This window comes from Vitis riparia, chromosome 13 (assembly GCF_004353265.1).
Source record: "Vitis riparia cultivar Riparia Gloire de Montpellier isolate 1030 chromosome 13, EGFV_Vit.rip_1.0, whole genome shotgun sequence".
Taxonomy (NCBI): domain Eukaryota; kingdom Viridiplantae; phylum Streptophyta; class Magnoliopsida; order Vitales; family Vitaceae; genus Vitis; species Vitis riparia.
This window is the reverse complement of record NC_048443.1, coordinates 29,019,373-29,035,121: the sequence shown is the minus strand read 5'-3', so window position 1 is coordinate 29,035,121 and position 15,749 is coordinate 29,019,373. Positions and strand designations below refer to the sequence as shown.

General features: G+C 32.3%; 1 protein-coding gene and 1 pseudogene across 3 annotated transcripts; one reads left to right on the top strand and one right to left on the bottom strand.

The window, feature by feature from the left end:
• Positions 1-58: 58 nt before the first annotated feature.
• LOC117929009 (probable disease resistance RPP8-like protein 2) lies at positions 59-9,479 on the bottom strand. 3 transcript variants are annotated; one of them, XM_034849194.1, is made up of 4 exons: positions 9,305-9,479; positions 7,803-8,930; positions 660-2,480; positions 59-372 (listed from the first exon to the last, which is right to left on the bottom strand). In XM_034849194.1, exons 2-4 carry the CDS (start codon positions 8,848-8,850, stop codon positions 356-358), a joined length of 2,886 nt encoding a protein of 961 aa, XP_034705085.1. In that variant the 5' UTR covers positions 8,851-8,930; positions 9,305-9,479; the 3' UTR covers positions 59-355. The 3 variants fall into 3 exon arrangements, with proteins under 3 accessions (XP_034705085.1, XP_034705086.1, XP_034705084.1); XM_034849195.1 differs by having other exon boundaries at positions 59-369; XM_034849193.1 differs by having other exon boundaries at positions 355-413.
• A 34-nt stretch (positions 9,480-9,513) lies between these two features.
• The window catches only part of LOC117928518, a 55,503-nt pseudogene continuing 49,267 nt past the window's right edge, over positions 9,514-15,749 (top strand).

The window sequence follows — 15,749 nt, the reverse complement described above, 5'->3', positions numbered from 1 at the left end:
TGGCAGCTCCCCACTCTTGCGCTAGACTATGAAGATGATGTTAGAAAAACAATCCCAGATGGATTCAGTCATAAACACCAATTAAAAAGAAACAAACAAAAATATTTGTTTTCAGATCATAATAAGTCTAATATCATGTAGTAGCGCACTTAATCTACTTGATAAGACGGTAACGGAGCCGCATCCAGGATGTATGACATGCATGATTCAGTGAAAGGTGGAGGACTCCGCCATTATTCCAACTAGGCGGCTTGCTAACAAGTAACAATTGCCATTTACCATCACTTCTCCATAATCCATACGCGTTGGCCGGAATCTGTAACCCAAGTTTTTCTTCAGGGGTTTCTGCTTCTCCTTAGGAAGATTCATCTTCTAAAACATGGAATCATGCTTAGAAGCACTTCTAAAATTATCTGTTAATAAAAGAATATTGAAATAGAAGGGCTGTTGAAATAAATAGCAGGTTGAAGAGAAGTAATTTTGAATAAACAAACAAATTATTGAATAATAATATGACATGAAGGAATTTTTGGACAGAATGAAAATCTGTAGTCATTCAGTTGGTGGATAAAAATGGAGTGATTGTCAATTTTTTTTTTTTTTTTTTTGTGTTTGTACATGTGGAAGGAGAAAAGAAAGAGTAGAAATGAATGACTTACCAACAATTAATGAGACGGAGGGCACGTGCCGGACTTTGTAGAAATCCTCCCCTTCTATTCCATTTATCACTTGAAGCCTCTGTATGAATTCTTTGGGCATATTAAAAATTTCCAATATTTGAAGCGTAGTGATATATCTCAGCCCTTCAGGAACCATTGCCAATGATGTGCACCTCTGAATTGATAAATGCTTTAGACTAGGCATTGCACTTTTATCCACCCACAACAATTTTATGGCATAGTCAAAGGAGAGCCCCAGAAATGTGAGTCGAGGGAACCCATTTGCAGAGAAAACAATTTCCTCCCCTAAGTAAAAATTAGACCATAAGCACAGGGCTGTCAAGTTAAGAAGCCTCTCCAGAATTGGTATCGGATCCTGTCTTAGGTAAGACCCGCACAAGGTTAACTTGGTGAGGTTCGGAGGCAAGTGATGGTGCCCAGGGAGTTTGTTTATTTCTCCTCCTAGGAAAAGCTTATAAAGATGTTGACATATCGATAATTGCCTCAGATCTGTTTCTTCCATGGTGGCCCTTACTTTATCCAAATACAAGGACTCAAGGTTGTTTGAAATGGAACAGGAGGGTTTGAGGATTATCACCAACTCTTCAAAGCTTTTGGCATTTCTTATCTTCAATTTTCGAAGCTTGGTCAACTGGGCCAAATCTTGTACCTCCCAATGTTCTCCATCAAAGTTTTTTAGTGTCTCCAAGTTGCTTAGGTTGTCCCATTGCACCTTGCTATCATCAACCTTAAGATACATAGGAAGGTAGAGATGCCTTAGACATTTCATCCTACCTATCACTTTATGTAATCCAAAACAATTTATCGGTTGATCAGCGTCGGCGGCACTATAAAACCGCAAATCCAATGTTTGGATACAACCTAAATTTCTTGTAGAGGATGGGAAGCTTGGCAGAGAAGCACTTTTTAAACTTAAGTACTTCAAGTGTATGAGGTTGCCTAATGCCTCTGGTATATTTTCTTCCAATAGAAGTTCCTCAAGACTTAACACTCTTAATAATTTGAAGTTCTTCCAGTCGGTATTTCTCAGCACCTTGGGGATTATCGATGAATATTGTGTATCGAATGTTAGAAGAGACCGAAGGTATGTACCGTTTTGTGGGATAAAATTGACATAGACATTAGCATCTTCATCTCCATTTTCAGAGAGTTGTCTAGCCTCTTCAATACTCTCTAAAGGACGGCGTCGATCCAGAAATATGGCACGTCTTCGGACTTTATTTGAAGTGCGTGTTGTTGGCATGGAAGATGAAAATGTCTCCATCTGTTGAAGATTGACAATCTCAAGAAAATTTTCTTCCTCTGCTTTTGACAAGCATAAATCTCGCATAAGGTCATGCAATCGGCAAGTTTGGACTCTTCCGTTTGAATCCCTTCTTCCTACTTGAACCATACACCTTCCAATTAGCTCATCTAGATACCCTTCTGCAACATCCTCCGATGTTTCTTCTCCCACTCGTGATACAATCCCTTCAGCCACCCACATTCGTACCAAAGCTTTTGTATGTATTTCGTGGTCCTCGGGGAAATGGCCCAAATAGAGGAAACATGACTTTAATTGGTATGGCAAATCTTGGTAGCTTAGAGCCAACACACTCGACACACGACTACCTTGTTGCTCGCATTTGTCTTTACCTCTTCTCAAGTATGATTTAGTATGTTTATGAATCCTTTCCAATTCATAGGTATGGTGTTTTGTAGCCAGAAGTCCTCCAAGCACAACAACAGCCAGCGGCAAACCACCACAATATTTAGCCATTTCCTTTCCCAATAACTCCCTGTTGTTAATAGTGGTAGGATCTAGAAAATCATAAGAAATTGATTAAGAACATTATGAAAAGCATTCAAACAATGGTAATGCAATTCATCAGAAAAATCCCATGTAGCATAAAAAGTAACCAATTTAAAAGACTTTCTTTGTGTTGCTCTTTCTTAACAACATATACTTGTTCAACAATCTTCTAAATAGTTTTTTTTTTTTTTTTTTTTGTCAAATTACACTGTTTTAATAGATAAATTATAAAATTACTCATCAATAACTCACAAAATTAAAGCTGGAAAAAAATTTAAAGTCCTGCCATGGACGTGGGCAACAAAACCTATGAGCTCAAATTGGTCCCATGTTTTAATTTGCAACCCTAGTTTCAATTTATTATTAGGCCAAAGTTTGGTTAAACTCATATTTTGATGATAACAAAATAAGGATTGAATTTAATGTTTTTTGATTTAATGAATCAGATAAGAAGATTTTCTTAGAACCATCATGTAGAAGATATATGGAGCAAAAGAGAATATCTAGAAGGTTTACCAAGCTTATTTTTAGGTTACTTTTATGTAAGATTGTGCCTGCATTGAATTAAAAATGTATATTATTATTATTATTATTATTAAAGCACCTAACACTTCAAAACTCATCCAATTGAACCCAAATGGGTCTTTACCCTAAGCCCTAAACCTTAAACCTAAACTTAAACCTAAATTATCTTTTCAAAATTGGATGATGAATTTTTTTAAAAATGAAAATTACCTTTTATTAGTGTTATTTATGGTTTAAAAAGTTTTCAAAATGTTAACGGGTTAATTTTGTTAAGTTTCCTAAAAAATTTTACATTGAAGATGCAAAAAGTTTCAAAAATTATGGAGCCTGCTTTTTTTTTTTTTTTCAATTTTTTTTGAAATAAATATAATAGGCTAAAAATTATAGACATAGATATAATAGCATCTCCTAATGTGAATAGATCAAAGATACATTGCCACTCCAAGAAATTACCTATGAAGGCAGCAACCAAGTAAAAGAATTTCAGATAAACATCTTTGTGAATATTATGATTTTTTTTCAATGAAAATTTTTGATCCATTGATGAAATGTGTACTAAGTTTATGAAGATTATAAATGAACTTTATGCTTTGAGAAAGACTTGTTAGGATATAGTATTTAAAAAGATGACATGATGTAATAAACATGTAGATTTTTATTATTTATTTAATAAAGTTTCAGTTGGGCGAACCACTAGGGCAAGCTTCATCCTTGTTATATTTACTGCACCAAATATATATAGAATAAAACTCATTATATAAAGATAATATTAAAAATAATATTTTAATGAACAAATTAATTATAATTATTTTATAATTAAATGAAAAAATTTCAGTTAATTGATTACCAAAAATGTAAAAATTATCATGATAATTTTCTTTATAATGTTTTTAATATCATTAATATATTAATTAAATATTAAAAATTATACATATATCATAATTTATTTTGTATCATTTAATATAATTGAATTAAATGGATTATACTTTTAATATTAAATGTATTATTAAATTAGACATATTATAATCAAATATCACAATATTATTATATAATAATATTTGATACAATTTAATAATAAATATACACTTATGAAATTTATTTTGTTTATCGATGCATACAAGATTATTATGAAATATGATAAATTATATCATACATATATCAATTTCTTGAACAAAACAACTTTAAAATACCTATTATACTTCTAATTTCATTTTTAAGAGTATTTTATTACATTTTTACAAGTTTTGATCAATTTTTAGTCCACCGATATTTTTTGTTAAATTATCCACCAATATTTTGTGTCAAACTATCCACCGATATATCTTCGATATATTTATAAAATCGAAGTACCGATATATCTGTAATTATTGATATTTTCATCATTGACTATCATGCACCACCTTTTAATTGGAAGGGTAACTAATTTTGGCTATTGGGATGAATTTCTACAGTGAGTGCATTGGTGTATATGATTATTATACATTAGATAGAACCTAAGGTGAGTCATGACTTAAGACTATTAAGTACATGACTTTACCAAGTTGCTTAATTAGGTTGTTTACTTTGAGGGAATATTAAGCTTAAGCTAAAGTTAGCAATGACTTTGAATACGAGTGAGATCGTAAACTAATCATATATTTCCTATGGATTGGGTCAGTGTTGATGGAAACTGATAGTAATAGGTATTCTTAATAGAAGCACCAAGATATCTTAGGGGATTGAGACAGAGTGTCTCCATGGGTGATCCTAAAGAGGTATGTTCATGAAAACTATGACCATAGTAGTTCTTTAAGTGGAACTTGACATTAGCTTATGGAAAGTTAAGACATGTCAATTGAACGCACAATAAGATGATCTATAACTCAAGGACGTAAAGATAGTCTTGAAAGACCGATAACTTTCATTTTATTAGATTATAAATATTAGTTCATGGGGAGACTAAATGCAATGGATAACAGGTCATAGACATGAGCACATAGTGTCTTGTTATTATTTACATAAGATATTGGAGTTCAGTTGATTCTCTATAGTGGGATATTGAATCAACTTCAAAATTGGATTATGAGAGAGCCGATACTCTTATGGGTCCCAATGGTTTTCGCTTTGAGCTTATATGCCTTGTTGTGATAGGTTATGAATGTTGGATTGATTCTAAGTTCACTTTTATGTATAAGAGTGTTTTGTTAATTACATAAGATTGCACAAAGGTAAGTGAACAATGTCTCTGGATTGGATTAATTGATTAATTAGTAAGTCATATTGGGTTGATTAAGCAATTATGATCCATTCCGAGGTAGATTAAGTGACTCAAACCTTTAATGAGATTAAGTCACTTAAGTTTAGTGGGAAACCCTATAAATAACCCATTAGGGGTTAGGGTTTCTATAACTTTTTCTAAAGAGTCATCTTCCACCTCAAGAAAGAAAGAGAAAGAGTCATAGCCTCCACTTTCTTTTCCATTGCCATTAGAAGTGTGTCAAGATTATGGTTCGAGTCATCAGGTGGAAGACTCTGGGTTTACAAGATTTCCTACAACTTTGTTCTTTATTTTTATGGTGTGGAATCGATTTGGGAACATTCAAATCTAAGGTATGTCTTTTGTTAGCACTTTTTGAATCTATTTTAAGTTTAAAAATGCAATTTTTTCCTTATGAATAAGATTTAGACAAGCCTAGGATAGTTAAGTATGTCTCTAACCTGATCTGAGCTTGAAAAATGAAGAGGTCTATGTTTTTCCCATCAAGACCTACATTGAAGTAGAGAAAATATTTTTTTTTAGGTATTTACCAAAAAAGTGTGAAGCTAAGGTGACCGTCATCTAAGAAGTTAAAGATATCACCGCACTACTTGATCTTGAAGAACTCATTGGGTTACTTATGACTCATAAGATACACATGAACAATCATCAAAGAGTTAAAAGAATAAATATGATATTGCATTAAAAAAATTGATAATTGATGATGACGAGGAGTGAAGTGAAGATGAAAACTTTGATTTCATTTCAAAGAATATGTTTATGAAGTTTATCAAAACTGAGAAGATTAAGGGAGGAAGACTTTATCCAAAGAAGGATAAAATGATTTTTGCAAAAGAAAATGTAGTTTTGAAAAAAATAAAACTGCATGCCTCATATCCTTTCTTGAAATTTTTTCCAATGAATAAGAGATTTTCAATATGATTGAGTAAACCGAAAATGTATTTTTGATGAGAAGGGATAAGGTTACAAACCTCATAAAAATGAAAAGTATTGTAAAAATAATTTTGTGAAAGAGACTTCAAGAAGTAATTTGAGTACCATTTATAATTTTTATGGGAGAGGAAGTTATATTAATGGTAATTGTCCTTTAATGTCACATCTAGTTCTAAGTGATGTTGAATTCCAAAGGAGAAAAATAATAACCTTCTAGGAACCAAAAAAATATGAATATTAAAAGTTACTTGAATATTATTTGCAAGGATCCAACCAAGAAGAAAGGAAGATGTGCTTACCTTAGAAACATAGCAAAAACAGGAATCATTGACATTGACAATCTATTGGTAATGATATCTCTCCTAAATTTAAAATATCATTTTGCAAAGCATAAATCATCTTTGAAAAAAATATTTTTAAAATCATCTTTTGATTTATCATTTGAATGCAAGTGCTTAATATTTTTCAAATCAAAAGAAAAGTTTTTGGAAAAAATTGATTTACTTTGATGATGAAGCAATTCTTTACTTTTGATCTATAAAAGCCATTTTGCTAAGAGATTGTAAAAGTGATGGTGAGTTAGGTATTGAAGAAGAATATTGATGAAGCTTAGCTTCACAACAAGGAAAAATGGAAAAGGATGCAAAGTCAAATGAAAAAAAAAAAAAAAACTCTACATTAAAGGGAGAAAGTGAATAAAGAATCTTCAAAGGATTGAAGATAACACTATTAACAAAGTTAATATAAGAGAGGTAAAAGTTTTTGTTTTTATCTTAGAAATACTTGAATTTTTTTTAGCTATTATATCCTATTGATTTGAAATTTTTAGGAGGCAAAATAGATAATGTTTTGAATTATGATCATGCATAGAAAAATGTTTAATAATTGCATGAAATGGATAATAATTGCTAGCAAAAGGTTCAAATAAAAAAGAAAGATATAATTTATGAAACCTTAGGAAATATAAAATGCTTATTTGCTCACATGTTTCAATAATCTATCTTATGCATGCTTATGTGTTGCATTATTTTTAAATAAAATTGCAAATATTGTCAATTTTCTCATTTCCTTTATATTTTTCCAAATCATGTTTTATCTTGCATGCATTTGATCTTTAACCTATGCTAGCAAGTTTATTCAAATTGTAACCTTTTGAGATTGCTCAAGTGTGGATTTGCCTAGTAGGAGATGATATTTGAGGACTTCAGTGCTAGACATCTCTTGAAAAGGTTCATTGGAATTGTAAGAGTAGAAGGCTTTGGCTTGAAAAGCCTAAGAATGATGGAACCCTTATTTCAGTTGGAGTTTTATGAAAATGGATGTAAGTAGGGTTACGCTAAACCACTTTAAAATCTTTAGTTTAAAATTTCTCTACCATTTCTTTGTTCATTTTATATGCAATTGTTCATTCATCATGTTTTCTACCTATAGCTTAAATAGCTATTGTGAAATCATATTTGTAAAAATGGGAAAAAGAGACAAAGACCCCCCTTTTATCTCCCTCTTGAGTAAATACCTAGGTTGTTTTAGCATAATGACAATCCTATGTCGTAGCTATGAAATCTAATTGGAAAGGAAAATAATAGAAAATGTTTTTGGGTGTGTTGAAAAATACCTCTCCTATCATCTCTGGGGAATGCTTTGGTTCGAAGAAGCTCCCAACTCTTCTCCTCAGATAAAAGCCCTGGTTGGTACAAAAAGCCTTGTAGTGGATCCGCATGTGAAGCCACTGCTTGGATCCGAGTGGTGAGCAGTATTTTGCTACCCGCCTTATGCAGTGGAAAGGCAGGTTTTAGACTCTCCCAGTCTCCTATTTTCCACATATCATCCAGAATCACAAGACATTTCTTCTCCTCTTGAATTTTATACGCGCTCTCGAATAGCTCCTCATCCCTCATGTTGCGGATTTTCGTTTTGTGCTCTTCATTAGCAGAAGTGAGTTGGATCAATATTCCTTGTACAACATCTCTGACGTTGAAGTATTGAGATATGGAACTCCAAGCAACATGGTCAAAATGACGCCTAACTTGAGCATGATGATAAACCTTCTTGGCAAGAGTGGTCTTTCCCAGACCGCCCATACCGTATATGGAAACAACCGACCCTCCCTTGTCTGGTTTCATCAACTGTTCCAGCAAAATCTCCATGCTATCCTCCACCCCAACCGTATCTTCATCGACATCGTGGGAGTAAGTCTGCCTAGGCAATTGTTGGCTCTTGGTTCTGAAACCAGAGCCTTCTCCTTCTGCTATGCTCCTCAAGTTATAGCTTTGTGAATTTTCAGTCAGACGGGAGATTCTGCTTTTTATGGCGCCAATCTCTGTCCCAACCTCATGGAATGCTTTAAATTCTGATAAGAAGCAAGCATACCTCTTGAGATTGTGTTGGAGGCCGCTTCTCTTGCTCCTCAGCGCAGCCTTGGAGGCAAAAGTCTCTATGATGTCCTCGGTATCATAAGCTGCCTCTCTGATTTCTGCAACCCAATTGCGAATAACCTCATTTTCATATTGTCTTGCATCTGCATCTCTTAGAAAGCATCGCATCATCCTTAGCTCAGCTTGAATTTCAGTAACTTTGTCGCTCACCCCATGTAAGTAACTCGCCTCTTGAATCAACAGGTCACCTAGCCTTTCCACAGCAAAGGACACAACAGCCTCCGCCATTTGTTTCCTGTTACTTGTTCCTCCAAAGGAGAAATGTTCAAAAGATGATCGCCTCCGCAATCTCTTCTACACCTCCATGACTGTAAAAATGTAAATCACCCTATTTAATTGTATTTTTACGTATTTTAGAAAAAACAATTGTATTTATATCCTTTGTAGTTTCTGAAATTAAACTGCACACTTTGTTCAACCTTCAACACCACCCTTCTCCATAAAGTCAAGGTACTTGCAAGGTCCGGTTAGACTCGGTTGACTCGGGTGAATCGTCCGAGTTGCCGGGATTTCTTAGTTGAACTCATAAATCAATTTTTTCTCTTCCAAATCACAAGAAAAGAACACCAAATAGCAATCAAAATTGAGAAATTTCTGAAAATCAGTGATTCTCTTCAAAAGGAAAAGTTTTTCAGATGGAGAAAACGACCCGATGATGTCCTTGAAATTTTTTCAGTCCAACCTGTGATTGTCTTTGAGAACACAACGGATGGACTGCAGCGCCTTGGTGTCAGCGGCGTGACCGTGGTGACTGCTGAGAAGCATCGGATCCCTCGTTCCTCCATTGCCCATAATTCTAATTACATGCGTAGTAGCACACTCAATGATGACAAGCAATAGAAAGTAAAAGTAGAATAGAAGGCTGTCTCCAATAATACACTCTCTTTGAACATGGGAGTCTACCACACTCCAATCAAACACATAAATAAGAAAGAAAAGGCCACCAAGTGGGGTCTGCAATTTGCACCAACCCTCGATAATGTCAGCACAAGTGGGGTCTGCATTTTGGTAATTTCTTTGGGTGGGCATTCATTGCAAGCTATTTATAAAGTTTAAGAAGTTTCTAAATCCAAAATTTAGAATTTGATTTAGAGTTCATTTGCTAGTGATTTTAAGAAGCACTTTTAATCTTTTTAGCACTTAAAATTTTTTATCTTTCAAGTGTCAGAGGAGTTAGAAATACTTCTTAAAATCATTATCAAACATGCTCTTAGTATAAGTAATTAACATTGTATTTGGGTGCAATTTTTATTTATTTATATTTTAAAAAACAAGTAGTAGGAACTCTTAAATAAATTATAGAGATTGATTTTTTTAAAAATAATGATTTTTAAAAATGGTTTAAAAAATTGAAGTATTTAAAAACTTTTTTTACTAGGTCACATCTAAAAAATTTGATAAATTTTTTTAATAACATAAAGTAGGTCTATAGTTTTTGTTTAAGGGTTCCTACATTTTATTTAGGAACCGCTACTATGATTGTTTGGTGATGCTTCCTTACACTTGTTTTTTAAAAACCATTTTTTAATTAATTTTTTTTTTAGTATTTCCTAAGAATGAGGGTATTTAGCAAGTTGTTTTTTGAAAATATTTTTCAAGAAAGAAAAAATAAAAAATTTGTTTGGATAAGTTTTATTGAAAAATAATTTTTTCTTTGATTTTGTAAAAACACGTTCTATTTAATATTAATTAAATTTATTCAAGTTTTATTAAAAATGAAAATAATTTTGGAATTACAAATAAATTAAAAAATAAATATTTTTTAGTAAAATATGAATAGGAATATTATAATAAAATCATAAATAAATTTTTTATTTAAAAATACTATTTCAATATATGTTATAAAAATATGGATATTAACATCTTTATAAAATCATACTTTTTTTTTTGTTATTATTAAAAATGAATAATAATATTTAAAAGTAATTCTTAACAATGTTTTATTTAAAATGAATGTAAATTTTTTTTTAAAAACTTTTTTAACATATAAATGAGTCAAAATTTTTATTACATGCAAACATTTAGTATTTAATTAGAATATTCTAGAATATTTTGATTTAATGTGCAATTAATTGAATCAATTTTTTGAGTGCTAAAATATTTTAAAAATTATTAAACTTATTAATAAATTTATCATTTGATTTGAAGTTCATTTCTACAATGAGAAAATTCATAAAAATAAATTATGTGCAAAAAAAAAAACTAATAGAGTCATTGTATACCGATTTTTACTCATAAATTTATGATATTAATTGAGTCACTATTTGAGTTTCAAATTATTTAAAAAAATTATTAGACTCGTTGATAAACTAAATGTATTAAGTTTTACTTAATTTGGAATTTATTTGTCTTGTGAAAAAAATGAGAAAAATATGATTTTATGTAAAAGAAAAATAATAGAATCATTCTATATCAATTTTTATCTATGAATTTTTTTGTACTAATTGGGTTACCATTTGAGTTTGAAGTTATTTTTAAACATTGCTAAACTTCTTAATGAATCCAACACTTTTGTTTCCATTAGTATGCCTCCTCCATGTATACAAGGGAATCGAGATGATTGAAACTTATTAATAAAATCTCTATTGGGGGCAAAAAAAAAAAGAGATAGCACTACTACTAATATGTTTTGTGAAAGAGTGAAAATTGTATGGGTCATAATTGAGAAAAGAAGGGAACCTTTTTGTCATTGTAACCCTTCTATCTTTATTAAATTAGTGGATTCTTCAATATTAGTGCACTCCATGGATGTAGGGATTACATTGATCATTGTATCATATCAAAATCTTGTCTTTTTTCTTTATTTCTGCTGGTGTGTGTGGTATAGTTAACAAGTTCAACCATAATCACAGCTACCATATTACGTATATGTTGCTATCTCTATAAATGTTTATCTATGTGTTGTTCTGTTAAAGTTCTTATTTATACTAGAACAAGACTCTGTTTTTTTAAAAAAAATAATTATATGCATAAATATGGGTGTTATGTTGGCATCATTCTTTACCAAGGCTCTGTTTTTCACTTTTGGTTGTAATTTCTCACCATATGGAATTCCTTGAGTTTTAGTTGGCAAGTGATTTTTGTGGTTAATGGTGGCTTATCTGGATAACTTGAAAAAAGTTGGTTACATTTTTCAATATTTGGTATTGAGAAATTAGTAAGTTTTAGAGTCAATTTCCAAAGTAGTTAAATATAGCTTTCTTTAATTTTGCTTTAACATATTTTCTTTTCAGAGTTATCTTATATGCCAACATTGTTTATTTTGTTTATTTTTTTCCCCTAATTTCAGGATGCTGTCACACAACCTTCTTCGGTGGTACTTTATTTTGGTGGTAAATGGTAATGATTCAATGGGGCCTCATTCATCTGGCCTAGGCCCTCGTGTACCACTTCCAGAATATGTATAGCACACGAGAAGCATTGCAGTTCATCTCCAGGTGCCTTTTTCACTTGCATTATTACCTTGTTAAATGCAAGCCTAATGTATCTTAGATGGTTTTTCTTCTTGGAAGGGCCTTTACGTGTAGGTGAGCTTGGGGGCTGGGAGAGTTGGTTTCTCTACGATAACAAAGAACCCATTAGATACGCAGACCATTTTTCACACAAATTCTACATCCCCTTTTTCCTCCACCCCCATTGAGTGTATCATTGCCCTATTGGGGATGCTGGAAACTGCATAAGATGAATTGATTCGGTTTAATTTCTATTTTTTATACAAATGGAGTTTCATTTGTAGACCAATATTGCCAAAATCATGTTTATGTTGAGATCAATTCCTCAAACTCCAGAAATGTTTATGGTTTCAGCTATCAAGAAAAATGATCATTTTGTGGTTTCTGAATGATTAATGCTCTTAAATGGTTGAAATCATTCAACTCTGCTATAGTATTTGATACTCATTCTAACACAATGTTTGAAATTCAGAGCCTTTCAGATACCACACGTGTCACTTTTCTCAGTTGCCCTCCTGTCAACGAGGCAAAAGTTCGAGAAGGCGCGAGGTTCTCTGATGCATATCCTGGATGTCTTGTTTTCTTGGTTTCTATTACAAGATTTCAATTCTAAAACTGGTGTTTTATCTTAAACCAGTGGAATATTTACTGAGCTTTACGAACAAATGAGTTATGCCGACAATATTCAGAAGCTTGTATAGAGCTGTGCCGGGAGGTGGGTGTGAAGGTTGTTGATCTTTGGACTGCAATTCAGAAAAGAGATGATTGGTTTAATGCTTGCTTCACGTAAGTTTTCTTATCATTCTCTTCATATATTAAATTTTTCTGACAGATTCAAGTTGATGGCACATTTTAGAGATGCATACATCCTATCATAGGTCCCCTCACAACTTTGTGCCTTCTTCTCTGCCAATGACTTTCATGAAGCAGTGGTATCTTCTATATTGTTCTACTGGACACGATGATCTGTCTGTGAAGATGAATGAATGAGATGTTTGCCTATTTTTTTGTTGTTTTTCTAAGATATAAATGTCTCGAACAACTTTGAATATTCAGTTTTCAGTTTTACCTGGCCATCCGTATATACTATGGTAGCGTTATCATGTCCGGGTTACTACTGGCTACTGATATGTGATATTTTGGGTGCAAGCTCATTTCTCGATGGATGCTGGTTCAATTGTGACAGTTAAATCGTTCTAGAGATTCTGTTCTTGAATGTACTGCAGAGATATCTTCCATTCCCCAGTTTCAGGACAAAGGTTTTTGTTCCACTTTGTTGGGTAAAATTGTCACATTTAGGAAAGCTAAAATTTGGAAGTTGGAATACAACATTAATAACAAGTTGCATTGTTTTTGGTAGTAGTGAAGTCTTCAATTATTACATTAAAATTTTAGCAATTATTGCATCAACAAGTTTATAATTGAGGAAATTGAGTGGTTTTTTATTTTTTTTATTTTTTGCTTTTCCAGAGTTGGGGTTCACTTATCTGCTGAGGGAAGCAAGATAGTTGTGGAGGAGATGGTGAAGGTGCTGAATGGGAGCCAAGTCTACAGGGAGATTCAATGGGACTAAGTGACCAAGCCATCTTTTGCCTATGTTTCCTACATGGGAATACTCCCCCAAAACTAAAACAAAACCAATATATGTCTTCATTGCCCGGGACATGCAGATGAGTAAAAAAAAAAAAAAAAAAGAAGGAAAATAGGACAAAACTTGAGATTACTAGATGAAGAAGTATATTTATATATTTTATGGTGGTATTGCTTATTGGAAGTGCCTAAACATATGTGCAATTAAACTAATGGTTACAAGTTTGCATTTCATAATTCATTCCAGGACATAGTGGAGGCAGCTCCCCACTCTTGTGCTATACTATGAAGATGATGTTAGAAAAATGGCGGTTTCCCCTTTTCCTTTTTCTGGATCAGTATATGGAAGCGCAAACTGTCAAAAAGAAAAAACCAAAGAAACGAGGGAGAATTTCATTGAAATATCCTTTTTTTTTCCACACAATATGACCACGAATGCACGATCACAACCATCAGAAAAACAATCCCAGATGGATTCTGTCATAAACAAGCCAACGCACCAGTTAAAAAGAAACAAACAAAAATATTGTGTTCAGATCATAATAAGTCTAATATCATGTAGTAGCACACTTAATATACTTGATAAGACAGTTACGGAGCCACATCCAGGATTATGACATGCATGATTCAGTGAAATGTGGAGGACTCCGCCATTATTCCAACTAGGCTGCTTGCTAACAAGTAACAATTGCCATTTACCATCACGTCTCCATAATCCGTAAGCGTTGGTGAGAATCTGTAACCCAAGTTTTTCTTCAGGGGTTTCTGCTTCTCCTTAGGGAGATTTATTTTCTAAAACATGGAATCATAGTTAGAAGCACTTCTAAAATTATCTGTTCATAAAAGAATATTGAAATAGAAGGCCTGTTGAAATAAATAGCAGGTTTGAAGAGAGAAGTAATTTTGAATAAACAAACAAATGGTTGAATAATAATATGACATGAAGGAATTTTTGGACAGAATGAAAATCTGTAGTCATACAGTTGGTGGATAAAAATGGAGTGATTGTCAATTATTTATTTATTAATTTATTATTTTTATGTGTATGTATATGTGGAAGGAGAAAAGAAAGAGTAGAAACGAAAGACTTACCAACAATTAATGAGACGGAGGGCACGTGCCGGACTTTGTAGAAATCGTCCCCTTCTAGTCCATTTATCACTTGAAGCCTCTGTATGAATTCTTTGGGCATATACATGCATAGTAGCACACTCAATGATGAGAGGCAATAGAAAGTAAAAGTAGAATAGAAGGCTGTCTCCAATGAGTGCTCTTCATTTCAGTTTTCAACACATCCCTCACCTTCATATTTGGTTCTTGTCAATTTCATCAGCCAAACTAATTAATTCTAATATTCAATAAAAACAAAAATCTGAAGGAAAAACATCCTTTCCTACGAAGTAAAGTTACTGTACAGAATTCTTCTTTTACAAATATATGTATCTAAGAAATTTGAATTATGTGGCACTACAAGAAAAAAGATATACGGTGACATTTATAATAAGTCACTATAAACATAGGGTGTCATTACAATATAGCGTCACCTTATCCACTGACACCATAGAGGGTATCAATTGGTGACATATTTCGAAACGACACCAAAGCAGATAAATGGTGACACATTCAGAAGTGACACCATAAATTTTTAGTGATGCTTAATTTGATATAGAGTTGTATGATATATATAAGGTGTCATATTAAATGCATCATCTTTGAGTTATGGTATCACGTTAAATGTATCACCTTTAATTTATGGTGTCACATCATTGTAAATAATTATGGAAGATATGGTTGTTTTTTGTTGATTAGTTTGTAGATTTTTGTAATGCTTATTAATAAATAAGACCAACCTGTGTAAATTGTCCATAAATATAATAATCATATTATATTTAACTTATATTTTCATAATGCTTATGAATTAACTTGTAACACATTACATCATCCAATAATATTTGTATATCAAATGTTCACAAAATAATAGTACATCAAACACATCAAACCCACCAAAACTAAAAAGAAAAGTGAATACACATTAAAACATGATTTAGAAATGTTAAGCTTCCCAGCATTCATGTATACCTACAT

What these genes read in the sequence shown, in the direction of transcription:
- LOC117929009 (XM_034849193.1), bottom strand. Translation starts at nt 8,850, where the DNA reads ATGGCGGAGGCTGTTGTGTCCTTTGCTGTGGAAAGGCTAGGTGACCTG. An exon ending in CCCCAGAGATGATAGGAGAG is followed by an intron (nt 2,481 to 7,802) that starts GTATTTTTCAAC and finishes ATGATTTTCTAG; the next exon opens with ATCCTACCACTATTAACAAC. An exon ending in CTCCGTCTCATTAATTGTTG is followed by an intron (nt 414 to 659) that starts GTAAGTCATTCA and finishes TTTTATTAACAG; the next exon opens with ATAATTTTAGAAGTGCTTCT.